Consider the following 15,750-nt stretch of genomic DNA (forward strand, 5'->3'; position numbering starts at 1 on the left):
AGGCACATGTAAAGTAATCAAGTTATGTTACATTAATGTTGGGATACTTGGATTAGGTTACTAAATTTTTTAACAGGTAATTAGGAATTGTACCGGAATACATTTTTAAAGTAACCCACCCAACCCTGTCAGCATGATCAGTTGCTTAGTGGACTTTGAAGTGATGACCGTGTTTGATGCAAACCTTGCTGCCATCTTCAGCTACTTGCACAGGTCCACTTGCTGTTGCCAGTTGGTGGCAGTGGAGGCCTGACTTTGCTCTAGGTTGTAGGTGGGGCTTCTTTCCTGGCTCTAAGGAACAATATGTTCTTTGGCTGGTGGTGGCCCTTGCTGGTGTTAATGGCCCTGGCAGCACTCTCAGCAACTGCCTTAGGCACCTGGTTATGGTGTCAGCAATAACGGCCGTATCCAGTCAACTCAACTCTATTGGGCAGCTGCTAAGGAGGTGTGCCACCAATGCGTTCTGTCTCAGCCGTTACTCAGCCATTTCCAGTGATTTGTCTTCACTCAATTCCCTGTCTGTTCAAACCTGGATGCTAGCAGATGCCACTTTTGGATCCCTAGATTCTCTGTACTGGAAAGCTTCCCGTATCTGTGACACTTTAAAGTCTTCAGGGAGGCGTGCAGGATTTCACTGGTGACATGTAAGGCAGCATTGCTCAGACTACGGCCTTGCTGAAGTTAGTTATTTATTCGCAGTGGTAAAATGTTCAGACAACAACATAACTTATTATAAAAACATAATTTCAAACTAAGAACTTTGTCTTCTGTCCCAATCTCTATTTTTATGACCAGAAGAACCAGAAGAAGTCATTGGAATTTTTTTTACTAAAAAGTAATTAATCATATAATGAGCAATACAATGTTGAATAGAGTTTATCTTCAATCTCAAATCCTATAACATAAAAAGTACTTGGCTGTTTCTGTAGCTAATGGTAACTGAATGTAACCATGCACACAGAGATCTTTGACTTTTCAGTTGGGGTGAAGTGAACGTGTTCTGTGAGTATCTTTGATGTCCCCCTATAGGTCTACTCCTGACTGCTGCTTGGCTCCTCCGCCACATCTTGCATTTTAAAAAGAATTTTCCAGTACATCTTGGTTCTGTCCTCGGCACTTCTTTGAGGAGATAATTCTGTTTTGTTTATTAATTTGGCCTTGGTTCACTCTAAAGTGATTGCATCTAATTTTTGTCAACATTTTCTAATAAATGATCTTACTTTATTGATAATTGATGTGACAGTGATTGAACTTTTATTTCCACAGTGTGTGTGTGAGTGCTTGTGAGACTTAAATATGGCACTGAACAATCCCACACTTGAACTGAGTCTCTTCTCCTCTTGGCAGGGACGCACAAACTGGGCTCCTGGCACACTGGAACGCTGGGCTGGGGTGGCCAGGGAACAGGCAACAGCTGTCACCTTCCCTAGCAGTGGAGTGGACTACTAAAACTTCTTCTTCGGTAGGGGCCATGGCTGACTGACTCACGGGAGTTCAGGGAGGGGCCTTTTTCTTGGCCTCGCACTTTTTTTGCATACAGGCGAAAGTGGAGCCAAATATGCCCTCAGGGATGACTGGGATGTCCAAGATGTCTTCCTTTGCTTTATTTGATAGGTTGGTCAGATTAAGCCATTTCGCCCTGTCCTGTAACACCAACATAGACATCCACTTACCCACAGCCTGGACAGCGCAGCGCTGGACATACAGACTGATATCTGCAATTGTGGTAATCAGAAGTGTCCGGTATGTCAACCATGTCGTCGAAAAGCTCCGCCTAGTAAGCTGACAACATGGAGGTTACTCTCCCACCGCCAAGACTGCTGCCCTATAAGCTCTTATGGTTATGGCTTTTGGAGGGAAGAGCAGGTGGTCTGGATGACGCAGCCGACAACTGTGGGTGGAGGTGGGCTGCCACCAACTGCTCCTTGGGCGGCATGCGGGCAAAAAGTAATTGAAAAAATTCAATAGCCAAATTAGTATTACGTAAGGCAAGCAATGACATCTTATCAGCTAGCTTTAACCTGATGTAGCAGACTGTGTATTACATTACACCTTTTTACTGGGAATCTAAATACATTTAAATGGCATAATACATTTTAATAGTAAAACAAACTGACACTAGAAAGACAGATTTTAGTTTACCAATATGTATAGTGTTTTGGCTATTGATGTTACAATAGAGCATATCTTATCATCTTATCTTATCATCAGCTGCAACAGAGACGCCAATAGGACATACTCTTACATGTTTAATGTTGTGTTCATAACTTAAATGAACTGAATATGATTTAAGCTTCAGCAAAAAAATTTATTTGATTTGTTTTACAAATAAAGTCTCAACATACTTCTTGTTTACCATTAGAGTCAAATACATGCTTGGTTGCTATCATGGAAAAGGTTTAGCTGTTATAAAATCTAACATAATTATTTATGACACGACAACTAAACCTTCTCCGTGACAACAGCACAACTCTGCTTAAGATATGTTTAAAAGCTTTGGAAGCAAATATAATTTTGACTTTGAGTTGTTTCATGAGTGCAAGGAATTGAGCCGAACTGTCATATCAGACATAGCTGTCTCAGGTGTGGCTCCTCTATATCGTCTTCTTAAACTGCTCTAATCAGCTTTTTTGTGTTTAGATCTTTCTACTATCCAATGATGACTTGTAAAAATACAAGCAGTGCATACAATTTTGGAATGCAGGCATGCGTGTGTGGGTGGGGTATATGTATACAAGACCGTGACGCATGCTCAAGCATATTGAGAACATCAGATAAGGAACTTATGAACTGTATGTACAGGAATAGCACAATGGTGTTTGGTATGTTGAAATTGACCTGAGGGCTTTACAGATTGAAATGTATGTAGCTAGGTGCAACAGTGCTGTGCAGAAGATAGAACCTGTGTCAAGGGTTTATGAACACAGAGAATGAGAATGACGTTGACAAGAGTTGGCTGTGGTTGTTGGTTGGCACTGGTGCACTTTTGTAATAGGGGATTTCCATGGAGAGAAATTAGTCTCACTACTGGTGGCAAATGCATGTTTAATGAAGTAAAAATTTAGGATTTGTGCACAATCTATTAAGTTAATTTTTCTCAAATATACAAATATGATACATATATGTATCAAACTCATTAATTCTGATATTAATTTTAAATTATTTGTTGTTATATATATTAAATTAATAAATATTAATTAACAATAAATCTGTTCTTGATTATTTTTTTCTCTTAATAACAAAAATAACCAATAAGAGTACTGTTAAATTAGACTGATAGATTGATAAATAGCATTGTTAGGAGCAGTTGCATTAAAATTTGAATGATACCCTTAACAATAAACAAACAAAGTCTCTGTTTACATTCAGAATCAGAATCAGAATTAGGTTTATTGGCAAGTAACTTTTCACACAAACAAGGAATTTGTCTTGGTGCATTGGTGCATAAAATATATAAATCACACAAAAATAAAGGACTTTTTAAAATATAAAAAAGATAAGGATAAGGATAGAAAGATCCAAAACTGTACAGGAAACGGGAGTGCATTAATGTAATGCATATATATATTCAGAGGTCTAACTAACACATTGAATAGGTTTTCTTCCTCATAAGCCCATTTTTCTCATGAGTTTAAAATCAGCATTGTTTACATCAATGTTAGCACTCTTCCCTGCAAAACCCTCACTTAAAACCATCGCTCTACATCGCTATAGTGGCCAAAATCTTTATTATTTATCAAACCCAAAACAAATGACTCTTCTAGTCTCATTCTCTGTCTGGCTGTCGATAATGTGGAATTTAAGTAAATAGTATAGTAAGTAAATAGTAATATAGTAAATAATATAAGGAAATAGAAGTGAAAGACAGAGTCTAATAGAGTGTGACTTCGACTTAATGCCGCTCTAAGGCTAATAGAGTGTGACAAAATTAACGTGTAACACGTGAACAGGAAAGAATACAGCAGGTGACAATCAGGGTAATTACCTACAGTAGGTTTTCTTGGACCTGTATTGTGTTTAGTGGGGAAAAATTCCATTTCAGGCTGTTGTTGTAACAGTTTGGAATGAAGTGCAATATGATAGCCCTGTTGCATTGCAAGACAGTTGAGGAAATGAAAGTCATATGAAATGAGGATATGAAGACAATGTGTCTTTTGTTTTCATTTGTTTGTATCGCTATTATGTGCATCCACCTGTGCTGTTAGTTGCTGGAATAATGTGTTAACCAGAATTGTAATATGATTTAGTCCAAAGTAAATAGCAGTGAAGGACAGATATTTGTGTGGATAAGAATTTTAATGAGTGTGCATGACATTGTCATTAGTCATGTCAGTCAGGTGGAACGTCATTAAAAAATTCACCAGAAAAAACATTTCTAAAATCAGTTTAGTTTTATTGAACAATACAGCTGCACAGTGGATTTTGTGTTTTATGGCACCCATTTAATCTACTAGAGGTTCTCATGTGTGACTTCCTGAAACTACTGCTCAGGGGTTAAAGTGTTGAAGGTTCATTACTTCACCACACAGTGGAGCTGTGGCTCAAGCTTTAATATTGCTTTGCTTGCACTGGAATGCCTGTGTGACATAGATTAGGATGACTATGGCATATAATATTCCATATGTTTAATAAATGAAAACCTGCTGTTCTTGTTTTTTGTATTTAATAGAGTGCCCTATATATGTTGCAGCAAGTTGGTAGGCAAAAAACCAAATGTTTCAACCATGGAGAGGGTTCTTATTACTCTTGTAGTTCATGTTGCTGATTTTATTTTCTAGTCATAGATAACATTTTTCATTTCTGCCTTGTGTTTCTGCCCCAGCATCCATAGAAGACTGACTAGGAAATGAAGAGCGAGTTCGGATTTCCTCTGTGGTTAAGCTTTTTCAGATCATCAGACCCTATCATATTTATAATGAAACTTTTTCACTGAAAAGATGGTTGAACCTCGCTTTTGTTCTATTGTAACATTATACTATAAAAGCAAAAGCAAAATCCTGCTGCTTGCTCGGTTTCTCTTCTGCAAGTCAACAGGAAGATAAATTATAATTTCAGAGACAAATGATTAGATTGACGCTAGATATGTTTGGTGAACTGCTGAAAAGGTCATGCCAAAGAGGGACTCCAAATGTCAAACACCCGTCTCTGAAGTTTAAGCCTTTGTAAGATCTGATGGATTGATATTCTTTTCCAGACTCCAAAAATGTCATGACTGATATTTTGATGCAGAATGTGCGTTTGCTTCTCCAATAATGGTAATTAAGCATTGATGGACGTTTGTGAAACACATTGGCTTAGTGATATGAACTTCTGATGTGCGTGTGTGCACTTTGTTGTGCAATGTGTGCTTTGCTTTGGAACGGTCGTGGGAGTGTTATTTTGAGCAAATACCCCTGACCTTTATTGCCCTTAGTGCCCTTTCAATCCAAGATCGAATTTCTAACAGTGATAACCACCTGAGGCACTATAAACCAAAAGCAGCACATTAATAGTTTGGAGGGCATTTATATTGTAGCAAATGTCACTATTTGCATGCCGGTAAGTCTCTGAGGCTTCTGTTTACCAACCACACCAATAAAGGAATATTCTTTTTCGTTTTTCACTTCATATACCAACCTTTTTCTATTTGTCTTGCCTAATTGGGGTAATGGTACAGTCATCCATGTGCAACACGTGACTAAACACAGACAAATAGGTGCTGAAAATATTATGTGAATTTTAAACCATCCATTATGATGAAATCTTACCAAGCAAGAAGCCATCTGAAACCTGTGCGCACCAAGAGGATGCTGGGAAACAAGAGGAGCAAACAAGTTTGGAAGAGCCGTACACTGATGTTTTTAATCACATTGCTGTGTGCTACAGTGTCCTTTTTGATGCTACCATGAGGGGCACCAAAGTTGGACATTTTCACATTTTCAACACATTGCTTTAAGATCATGAAATACCCCACGGTCAGCACATATGGCAGGATATGGTAAGTGTTGATGGCAGAGCAGAGTTCCCTGGAGGCTTCAATTGTCCTGAACTGTCAGAGGAAGTCAGATTAGATTTCTTCTTTAAATGTGTGGAAGCAGATTATAAAGCAGATCTTGACAAACTAGGCCACACAATGGCATGGTTTAATCTACTCTTGGAAATCCAAAAAGCTGTCAAATCTAAATCTAAATCTAAGATTTGTTTTTTTTTTCATAATAATAATAGCTCAGAATCCAAGTATTGGTCTTGTTAAAAGCTGACCAAATTATTATTATTATACATAACGTGTCCACATAGAAAATAAGCGTTAATCTGTCTGTTAAATATCATACAGACATGAGTGGTATTGATATTCTCATCTAACTATTGTCAAAACGGCAAATTAGCATATTTCCCAAGTTTGTGGATTTTAAGCTTGTTCACTGCACATACTGCACATATTCAGTTTAATTCATGACATTTTATATAGCCTACAGTAAAACAAGTCCCTGTAAGTCAGAGTAACAGACAGGATCACACGCTTGCATTACATTTTTACAGATTTTTTTTAATTAGGTAAACATCTGGTTTTTCAGAAATATATGATTTTCCAGTTCCAAAATTTTTTGCATTCTTAACAACTTTACTTACTTATAGGGTTAGGGTTAAAATGTGTAAAATGTACCAGAGGTGGCATTCTTTACACTTCTTACAAATTAATAAAACTGTAGAAATGGGTGGTTCGAAGGTTTCTCCAACCTTAGACAGAAATAAACAAGACACCTTTCAAATACCTTTTCAACTTAAACTGTCTTTTCTTTAGCTGATATATTTGTTTTGTCAGACACGCAGCATGAAGGAACGAGTTTTGTGGTTCAAGCTGAAATGAAAGAGCTCAATAGAGTTACGTGCGAATTAATTCAGAAAACATGTGCCATATTTTCCTGAGAAACTGTTCCTGTCTATTATGACATGTCATAAGAGTAGAGGTAAAACGTAATCCAGCAGTGCTCATGCATCTTCATTGGTTGTAATATTGGAAAGTTTAAACCTGTCCTCCTCCTCCTTCTTCTGCTTCTCTTGCACTTCTCTTTCCAAATGATATCCGATTATTAGCTGGTACATCAGCACACCTACCACTGCTCCCAGGAAGGGGGCGCAGATGGGCACAAAGAACCAGTAGGTGTGTGCTCTGTAAGAAATTAAATGCAAAAAAACAAATAAAATGCATGCATGGTGTCATTTTACAGTTTTTATTCAATTTACCTACTGTAGCAGGTTATTAAAATAAGAGGCTATATCAGAACTTACACAGATGCAATGTTGTGGGTCAGGAAGTAAGTGAGACATTCTAGTTTTAATATATTTATTTATTTATTATATTTAAGGGGCACTCCACCAAATTAACACATGAAGTTCAGTTTACTTGTCATAAGAAATACTACTCAGCGGATGAAACAATTGTATAATGTCCCCTAAGGAGCTTTCTTGAAAAAATCCTTATGATAAAAGTGTGCATCTGGATGCAGAGAGGGTGGAAATATGCCATTGTTTATGGGAAATGTAGTATCCAGTGTTTTTAGTGCTGGACTCTGTGGGTGGGCTAAAGATCATGATATTGCTGCCTCTGTTGCTTTGATATTGACCAATATTGTTGCTTGTGAGTTCCCCAACTTTATAGAAGTGATATACCAAATCCCTGGAGTACACCTTTAATACTGTATGTAAGATTATGTTCCTTTTACTCATCACACGACTTGGTTTCGAGAGACATTTGCTTTATGATTCTGCCACAACATTTCATCCAGTCTTCTTTACATCTCCTGGGCCACCTATGGGTGACGTCAATGCTACTTACAGTTAAACCTGGCATACTGTTTTAGCCCAGAAGAGCACTGTACTCACGTGAAAACCTCTCCACCCCAACCAGCAAGAGCCGTGAAGATGCGTGGTCCCAGGTCCCTGGCTGGGTTGACAGCATAGCCAGAGTTGAAGCCCATCGACAGCCCGATGACCAGCACCACAAAACCAACAGTGAAGGGCTCCAGACCTCTAGGGATTGGATTATTGTATGGATCCACTATCGCCAGGATGCACACAATCAGTGCTGCTGTTCCAATTATCTGAGATACAGTAGGGAGAATGCTCTATTAATACTTAGTATTTACATTTATTTGATGTGATCTTTAATTATTTTAATGAAAGAGAGACAAAAACTCCTTCTGTTTTGATTTCTGTCAAATCAAGAACTTTTTGATATTTCATCATGGAGATATTAAAAAGCCCTTTTAATCACCAAACCTCACGTTATAATTAATTTGTCCTGTGATACCCCTGAGGCATTATTATTATTAAAGATTGTTTCGCCTATAAGAAGTTATGATATTTACAGTAAATTTGTTCTAAAATTGTTGACATGCCGTAAACTAAAAACTTCTCTTAAAGAAAAATAAATATGAAATATGGCAATCATGTCAACTTTTTCATCAGAAAACAGCATATCATAGGACTTCCACTGTCCACTGATGTATTCTGAAACGGAAACACTACAAAGAAAGTTCAGCTGAAGATTGGGTGTTTTCTTCAATTCGCATAGTTGCATCACTGCAGGTCAGTACTTAAAAGCAATCACTTTCACAGTAAATGTACACTGTAGATATGGTATAGATTACTTCACATGCTGTGACATGTCACGATCTATATGAGCGCTGCAGCAGCAGCAGTGCTAGCTAGTGGCCCCTGCTGGCCAGGGTCAGCACTGCTGTTGCAACAGAGCTGCAAAGAGCTGAAAAGTTGAGCCATGTGTATTGCAGTTTTTGTGAGATTGCATTGCTGGCACTGCACTGTTTCCGTATCAACAGGGGTCTTGAAACTAAGATAAAGTGAAAGACAGTCAGTCTACAGGAGCAAGAAAGCTGTTTAGTAAGCATGTCTATGTGGCGTGGTGAGCATATAGCTGTAAATGTCTTCTCAACTGCTTGGTAGAGCACACTTGGAGTCGTGATTTTTGCTGCTGCAAAAGCGCCCTACGTGTTGTCAACAGAAAAGGTTGGGTAGTAACGGATTACAAAAAATATTGAACTATTATCAACTCAGATTATATTTTGAAAAATGTGTAATTATATTATAGTTACATAGTCAAGAATTACTTGACTACTAAAATATTTAACTAACTAAAATTATTAAACTTTTTTTTCCATAGCCAATGCTCTCCTACTGCTCTATTAGTTTTGTTAATGATGACTTAACTAATATTTGTTTTTGTTTTAATAATAATGTATGGACAATTATTTTTTTACTTTTTTATTTACATTAAAAATGGAAGATCAAGATTTTGACTTAGCGCTCGTCCTGCATTGCATAAGCAAAGTCCTCCATGCAGCCTTTGAGAAAAAAAACAGCAGCAACTAAAACTTACACAAACGAAACAGAATCCCACGTTGTAGAATACACACAGTAGTGCTTTTGTAAGGGTAATTTGATTTGACCAACTGTAAATGCTTCATATGCAAAATGCTAAGTGTTTTGAGATATTTTAAGAGAAGAAAAAATATGTGAAACTCATATTTTTTGGTTGCATCTATTTATTTAGTGTAAGTGCAATATTTTATTTTGAAGTAATTCAGTATTCAAATCAGATTACTTTTCTTTGTAATCCAATGGATTACGTTACTAATTACAGAAAAAAATATAATGTGTAATTTGTATTCAGTAACTGACTACATTTCAAAGAAATCTGCCCCAACCCTGTCAATAGATTATGTTTAATGTGACATCTGTGCTAGGAATATAAATTCTTTTTACGTGTAGCCATCAGCTGCAGGATTATGTGCATGCGTTATGTGCGTTGCATTTGCAGTGTCCAGCTTTTGGATGCACAGTGCGTTATTTTACCTTCATTAATTATTTGAATCTTCCGACACAGCCGGCTCTAACTGACCTTCCTTTCCTAAACACTTACAAGCTGTTCCACACAGATTACAAGTTTAGACAATCAGATTAAATGAGTAGTGACACTGTCCTGCTCATTACACTGTCCGCTGCTTTTAAAAGGTTAAAGAGGATGAGAGGAGCTGATATGATGTGATTGGTTATTAGGGCATTTTGGATCATCATATTTCTATATAATACTTATGAGCAGTAAGGATTGGGACTTCCAGCTGTGAGCTAAGTCCTATGCCCTGCTATGTCCACAGTACACTTTGTCTTTATGAACTGTCTCTTGGAAGATAAACTTTTATTTGAGGCAATGCTGCTGTGTATTCAGCTCCACCAGACATGCATCACTGTGACCTCAAATATCTATTAATGTCTGTGATTGTTTGAAGCATATAACATTGAGGGTATTGTCTAATACGACAGACAATGGACACTGATGGAAAATGACTGGTACGTATAGAACTTGCGATGTGCTTCAACTGGAGTGTACCATGCTTTAGATGAAGCCATGATTCCCACTAACTAGAGGTGAAATGCAAGAAAAGTACATCATTGTTACCTGATCAAAGAATCCATTAATCAGGGTGAGATGTTTGGAAGGATATGTGGCAAAAATCCCAGCTGTGGCATTCTTCCCCACTACCAGCTCCCCCTGGCTGAAGTCCGATAATGCATCTGGTGGAATAACGTACAAATCACTTTACTTAAAATAAAACTTAACATTTTCTTCAATTATTAATTAATTAATTGATTTAAATTAATTATTAATTAAAATCTCGTAGAAACTCAGCTGATTATTTGAACTACATCGTCTTTCAACTGCCATTTTCCATTTAAAAAGGTAAAATTGCTGCCACACTGAATTACAGCTTACATTCAAATCAAATAATATCATTAAGATGAGTGCAAATTTTAGGTTAAATTGGTTAAATGATGTATGTTTGAGAAATAAAGTTGACAGCGACTGCAAACAGTAATACACTCAGTTTCTTGTTTACCTTTAGCTAGGTTCAGCACTGAATGGGATCCAATGAATGCATAAACATATAGAAAGTAGATACAGCCTCAGAGCCACTATCACAGCTATAGACTCTGAGTCTTGTTCATATTTTAAAAAAGTAGAAACTTTGCGTGTTATTCTCATAATACCTAAATTTGATTCAATTCTTTAGGCCTATATTTGCCAGTAAAATCCAGCTCTTTAAAAGTATAACCACAATCATTTATTTTAGAGTTCAATAACTACAGCATGAGTCTTTACAAAAACAAAGGTGAAGTATCGGTGTGTTAAATTCATCCTCTGTGATAGAGATTCAGTTGAAGAAAGCCACTAAATGTGGAGCATATTAGTCAAGCGCTGCAAACAGGTGCAAGTGTACATGCTCATTTGTTCACTGACATGTTTGCCCAGAGCAAACAACCATTTAGTTCTTTTGTTGCTGACAAATTCTTAATTGTCACCACCAAGCTGCTGTTGAATTAAATCGAAGGTTCAAAAACGCATAAACCACTAAGTGTACCGCAGAGTAGACTACAACAATCTTGATTTGTCAAATGATTAGAGGTTCTGGTTAAACACAAATATTTTTATTAATCTGATCATTCTTCTTCCGTGTCACATACCAAAATACCTGGCAAATACAATTGCTGCACCCAGAAAGGCTCCAAGAGTCTGGAACAAAAAGAACAACGGGAACTTCCTCCAAGGCTCTCTTCCAAGAAAACACAGTGTGAATGTCACCGCTGGGTTCAGATATTCATTCCTATCCTTAATTTCTCATTTATATTGGCCATTTTGTATTGTGTTTGTTTATTAATGGATTTTATGTGTTACCCCTGAAGGTTGGATTGTCCTTAAAGATCCAGTGTGTAGGATTCTATGTGATTCAGGTGGAGAAAACAAACACATGGAGGCTGCTTTGTCTCTACTGTATGCAGTACAGCCCTTTTCTTAGCGACACAGTAGAAATGGTTCTAAGCCTCAATATTCAGTAATTGCGGTTTCAGTAAGTCCTGTTAAGATGGAAGGTCTCTGTAACACAAATTAAATTGGCGGGATGAAAAGATTCAGAAAAGTATCCTTTTTCTAACCTTGAAGGGGGAAATAACTGCTCTGATGACACTCTCATGTGGGTGCCTTGCTTGTATTCACACCTTAATCGTGTCAGGGTAGGAGCTATCTAATTATAAGAGCTTATTTTTCCAGCTGCAATGTGTATTAGAGGGGGGACAGCCTCATTATAAAAGCATTGAAGAAGTGAGCATGAGTGAACCGTGGAACCCTTTGTAGTGTTGCTGCTTTTAACAGTAGATACTGGGATTGAGGATTGACTCGCTCACTTTCCTTTCAATTACAGACCACGTAGGTTTCATAAGTGCCCGCACCGTCTGTGTGTGTGTCTTTTAAACTTTGCATTCCTCTGTCCACTGCTTCCTGTTCTGCTTTCCCTACCGCCTCTACCTGTCATGCATCAGCTGGCAAACACATCAGTGTGGTAAATACTGCACTTCAGATAACTGCCAGTTTACCTTTTGCTGATGTTTTGTGTCTGTCAAGCCATCAATAATAATGACTCTCTCTTATGCTGATGGCAGTTGGTGTAAAAAAAGCTGAGTCTTGTGGAAAGACTGAATGACAGGTATGCAAATGACTGTAGCTCACAAGTGTGTTTTTTTTCCCTTTTATTAGATTAACACTTCTGTTGACTTTGGTTTTACTCCCTCGTTGTTGTTGTTAATGTATGTATCAATATATAATAATAATTATAGTAAAGCGAAGGGAGCTCAGCTGTTTTTAGATATGATACATATGATTTCTGAAATTTTGGGAGGTCTCTATAATATTGATAATATTAATTCTCTCCTTGGCGTGCTTTTCTATGTTTTAGTTTCTTTATTATCATGGATGATTTGTAAAAGGCTGTTATTATTATCATATGTAAGAACAGATTTATATTGGTTCCACCGCCCCACACTGCTCTACTATATGATTAGACTATGTTTTATTTACTTTAAACAACTTTTGGGAAGGATTAAGGGTTAAGGAGATTTTTACAGAAAGGACCTCTTGAAATACAGATACAGTATATCCTCACCTGAGATCTGCCCACTAACAAGGATGCCCAAAGTTGCGGCAAAACCAAAAGCAAAGTTGACGGTGAGGAACGTGCCATGGGAGCCTCCGCTTAGGACCATCTGTGCTACTGCACCACAACCAAACATTTGGATAATTGAGGGGGGAAACACTTCAGAGAAACAATCTGGAAATATTTACTGTACATATCTACCTTTTATCCCTTTTACTAATTTTCCCAAACAACAAACTTTTTACCATTTTGAGATCCAACCAGGAAGATGCAGTCAAAAACAAACCCTGAGATGAAGTTATTTTTGTGGACAGACAGTAGTAGAAAAACTTCAAAGAGAATAATAAAGCCCCACTGTGGCCTGACCTCGAGTCAGGTGTCTAGCTGAGTCTTGCTTTTCGTCGTATCCAGGGTGTGTCTCTCTGACCTCGGAGGTCATGTGTATGTTATGGTTGGGCTTTGTGTGGGACTATTGATGCCGACAACAATCTGACTCCACCCGCAGAGCCTGCTTCCACAGAGGGCCAGCTCTGACCACTGAGGGGACCTGATCGCCAGCAGACCTGAAAGGTCTCCTGGAATTAACAGATCAGTCACAGCCGGGGAGCAGAATAACAAATAGCCTGGTGGTTCACCGTTGGTCCCCTCTCCTGATATTTTTGTTGTCTGTGGGTGCTCATGAGAAGCAGAGGGATTCCAGGCTGTTTTGCACAGGCTAAAAAACGTTTTAATTCGAAAGAATCTTGTGGATTGTGTTGGGTTAGGTGTCAGTGGGGACTTCAGATGCTGTGTGAAGTTTTCTATCATTAGCAAAGTATATGGATATAAAATAATAAGGTTCTATGCATGTAATTTAAGTACAAAGAAGGTAATAGCACAGAAGATAATTGATGGAGTCTTAGGTGCTTCAACTTTAAAGTTCTTATGAATATAGTTAAAATTGCTCAGTCTTTGCTCCTCTACGAAAGTAGCACTTTAATGAGAAGAGAGCAGTAGTTACACTTTATTTACCTTTTAACACTACTGTAAGTGTTTTTGCTTTGAACAACCTAACAAAAAACTGAGGAAAATTTAACTTTTTGTCATCAAACAACTAAACTCTTGCCAGACACGGTAGCACCCTCACCTCTATTTCTACACAAACATGTTGGACAAGAAGGACACAGAATCCCTTGAGGCATTTTCAAAAGATATTTTTCTCTTTCCTCATGCTGAACTGAAAAGCTGCTGGGAGGCTTTAGGATATGTTCTTAGTGAGAAAAAACCTTGCAACTTATGAACCATTTATTATCATTATTATGTGCTTACCTGTGATATGACCATCTCACATCTTTAATTAATGATGGCTTTGGTTATGCAGTGACTCCATAGTGTGAACTCTTTCTTGAATGTCTCTTTTTTGGATTTGTTGATGATCGTAGGCATACTTTTCATCTCAATATGCTATACACTGCTCTATATGTTTATTTTATTTTTTGTTTTTCATTCACTGACATCGTCTACGAAAAAACTGGCAAAGCTCATACTGTACATGCAAGTGGGTAAGAAACTGTATGTTTAACAAATACAATAAAAGGTACTAATAGCCAAAGTAAATGGCAAAAGGAACCAAATATGAGGCATGATATTTTTTACACTAACCATGCAGCCATGTCAGACTCTTATTTAAGCGTAACCAAAGGTACATTTTAATTCCCCCCATTTTCTAAATAGTACAATAACACACATTCCCATTGTATTTAATGGTAGCAGACAATAATCGGAAGAAAATCCTACATTCAATTTTAAATTGAGTTAATAACTATTTTAGACAGGGTATGGTAAACATTTAGTAGTTTAGTCTATTATCCTCTTTTACTTCAACAAAAAGATCCACTCAGCATCCTGCAGGAGGGATGCAAAAATACTCTTTACTCACCACCAGAATAAGGGTTCCCAGGCACTCTGCCAGGGCCTGGCGGAGGAGCACATGACGGATCTGAAAGGTCTCAGCCAGTTTTTCCAAAATGTTGTTTTGTCTTCCCATGATGCAGTTATTATAAGATTATCTTGAGGTTGGCTCAGTGGTCTAACAATAAATGTGAGTCAGTGGCTGTGCATCAGCTTTTAGGGGTCTCCTCAGGATCCCTCCCTTTTTGTTAAAAAAAGGGGCTACTTTGGACTGCCTTCTCTTCCTCACAGTGTTTGGGGCTGCTGAACTCCTTTGACTTCCTTTCAGCATTTCTCTCTCTACAGCACAGCCAAATATGAAGCTATAAAGTTTACTCCTGAAGCTAAATGATGGGTGTGTTTCAGGGATTCTTGCCCTAGTTTAAAATTATACAAAACTCCAATTAAAATATAAGTCTTTCAGTACATAATTGTGTACATTTATCAAATCTGGAACTTCATCCTGAGGGACATAAGATGACGAAAGCTCTTTACCAAACCGATCGCTCTTCACTGGCCCTTCACAAGTCGCACTCACAGTGGAGGACTCTCCACAGCTGTGAGTGCGAATAAGGGGGAATATATAAATAAACAGGTAAACTGTGATGCACACAACACTCTCTACCATAAGTACGAAGTATCCATCACCATGGATACTGATAGATGCCGTGCTCACCCAGTTGCTATTCACTGTTTCATTGTAAATGCACTAATGCCTCTTTACCTTCAGTATACGGATTACACTTGGAACATTGTACTGTTCCTATAATTAAAGTTTAAAGGAGTTATTATGTTATCCTTATAAGGAAGAAATTAATTTTTTGGACTGGACAAGAAA

General features: G+C 37.7%; 1 protein-coding gene across 1 annotated transcript; it reads right to left on the reverse strand.

Moving 5' to 3' along the window:
* Positions 1 to 6,969: 6,969 nt before the first annotated feature.
* LOC118332602 (aquaporin-3-like) lies at positions 6,970 to 15,009 on the reverse strand. The gene is made up of 6 exons (XM_035667974.1): positions 14,898 to 15,009; positions 12,980 to 13,142; positions 11,521 to 11,660; positions 10,457 to 10,572; positions 7,864 to 8,081; positions 6,970 to 7,150 (listed from the first exon to the last, which is right to left on the reverse strand). The coding sequence occupies exons 1-6, from the start codon at positions 15,007 to 15,009 to the stop codon at positions 6,970 to 6,972; spliced, it is 930 nt and encodes a 309-aa protein (XP_035523867.1).
* Between the last annotated feature and the right edge of the window lie 741 nt (positions 15,010 to 15,750).

Source organism: Morone saxatilis, unplaced genomic scaffold (genome assembly GCF_004916995.1).
Source record: "Morone saxatilis isolate NCDOM2014 unplaced genomic scaffold, NCSU_SB_2.0 Contig21, whole genome shotgun sequence".
NCBI lineage: Eukaryota > Metazoa > Chordata > Actinopteri > Moronidae > Morone > Morone saxatilis.

Bases quoted from the DNA above. Each gene is read 5' to 3' on its own strand.
- LOC118332602 (XM_035667974.1), bottom strand. From the start codon at position 15,009: ATGGGAAGACAAAACAACATTTTGGAAAAACTGGCTGAGACCTTTCAG. The intron at 10,573-11,520 runs GTATGTGACACG...TTATTCCACCAG, and splicing joins TGTATTTGCCAGGTATTTTG to ATGCATTATCGGACTTCAGC. The intron at 7,151-7,863 runs GTGAGTACAGTG...AATTTCTTACAG, and splicing joins TGGGGTGGAGAGGTTTTCAC to AGCACACACCTACTGGTTCT.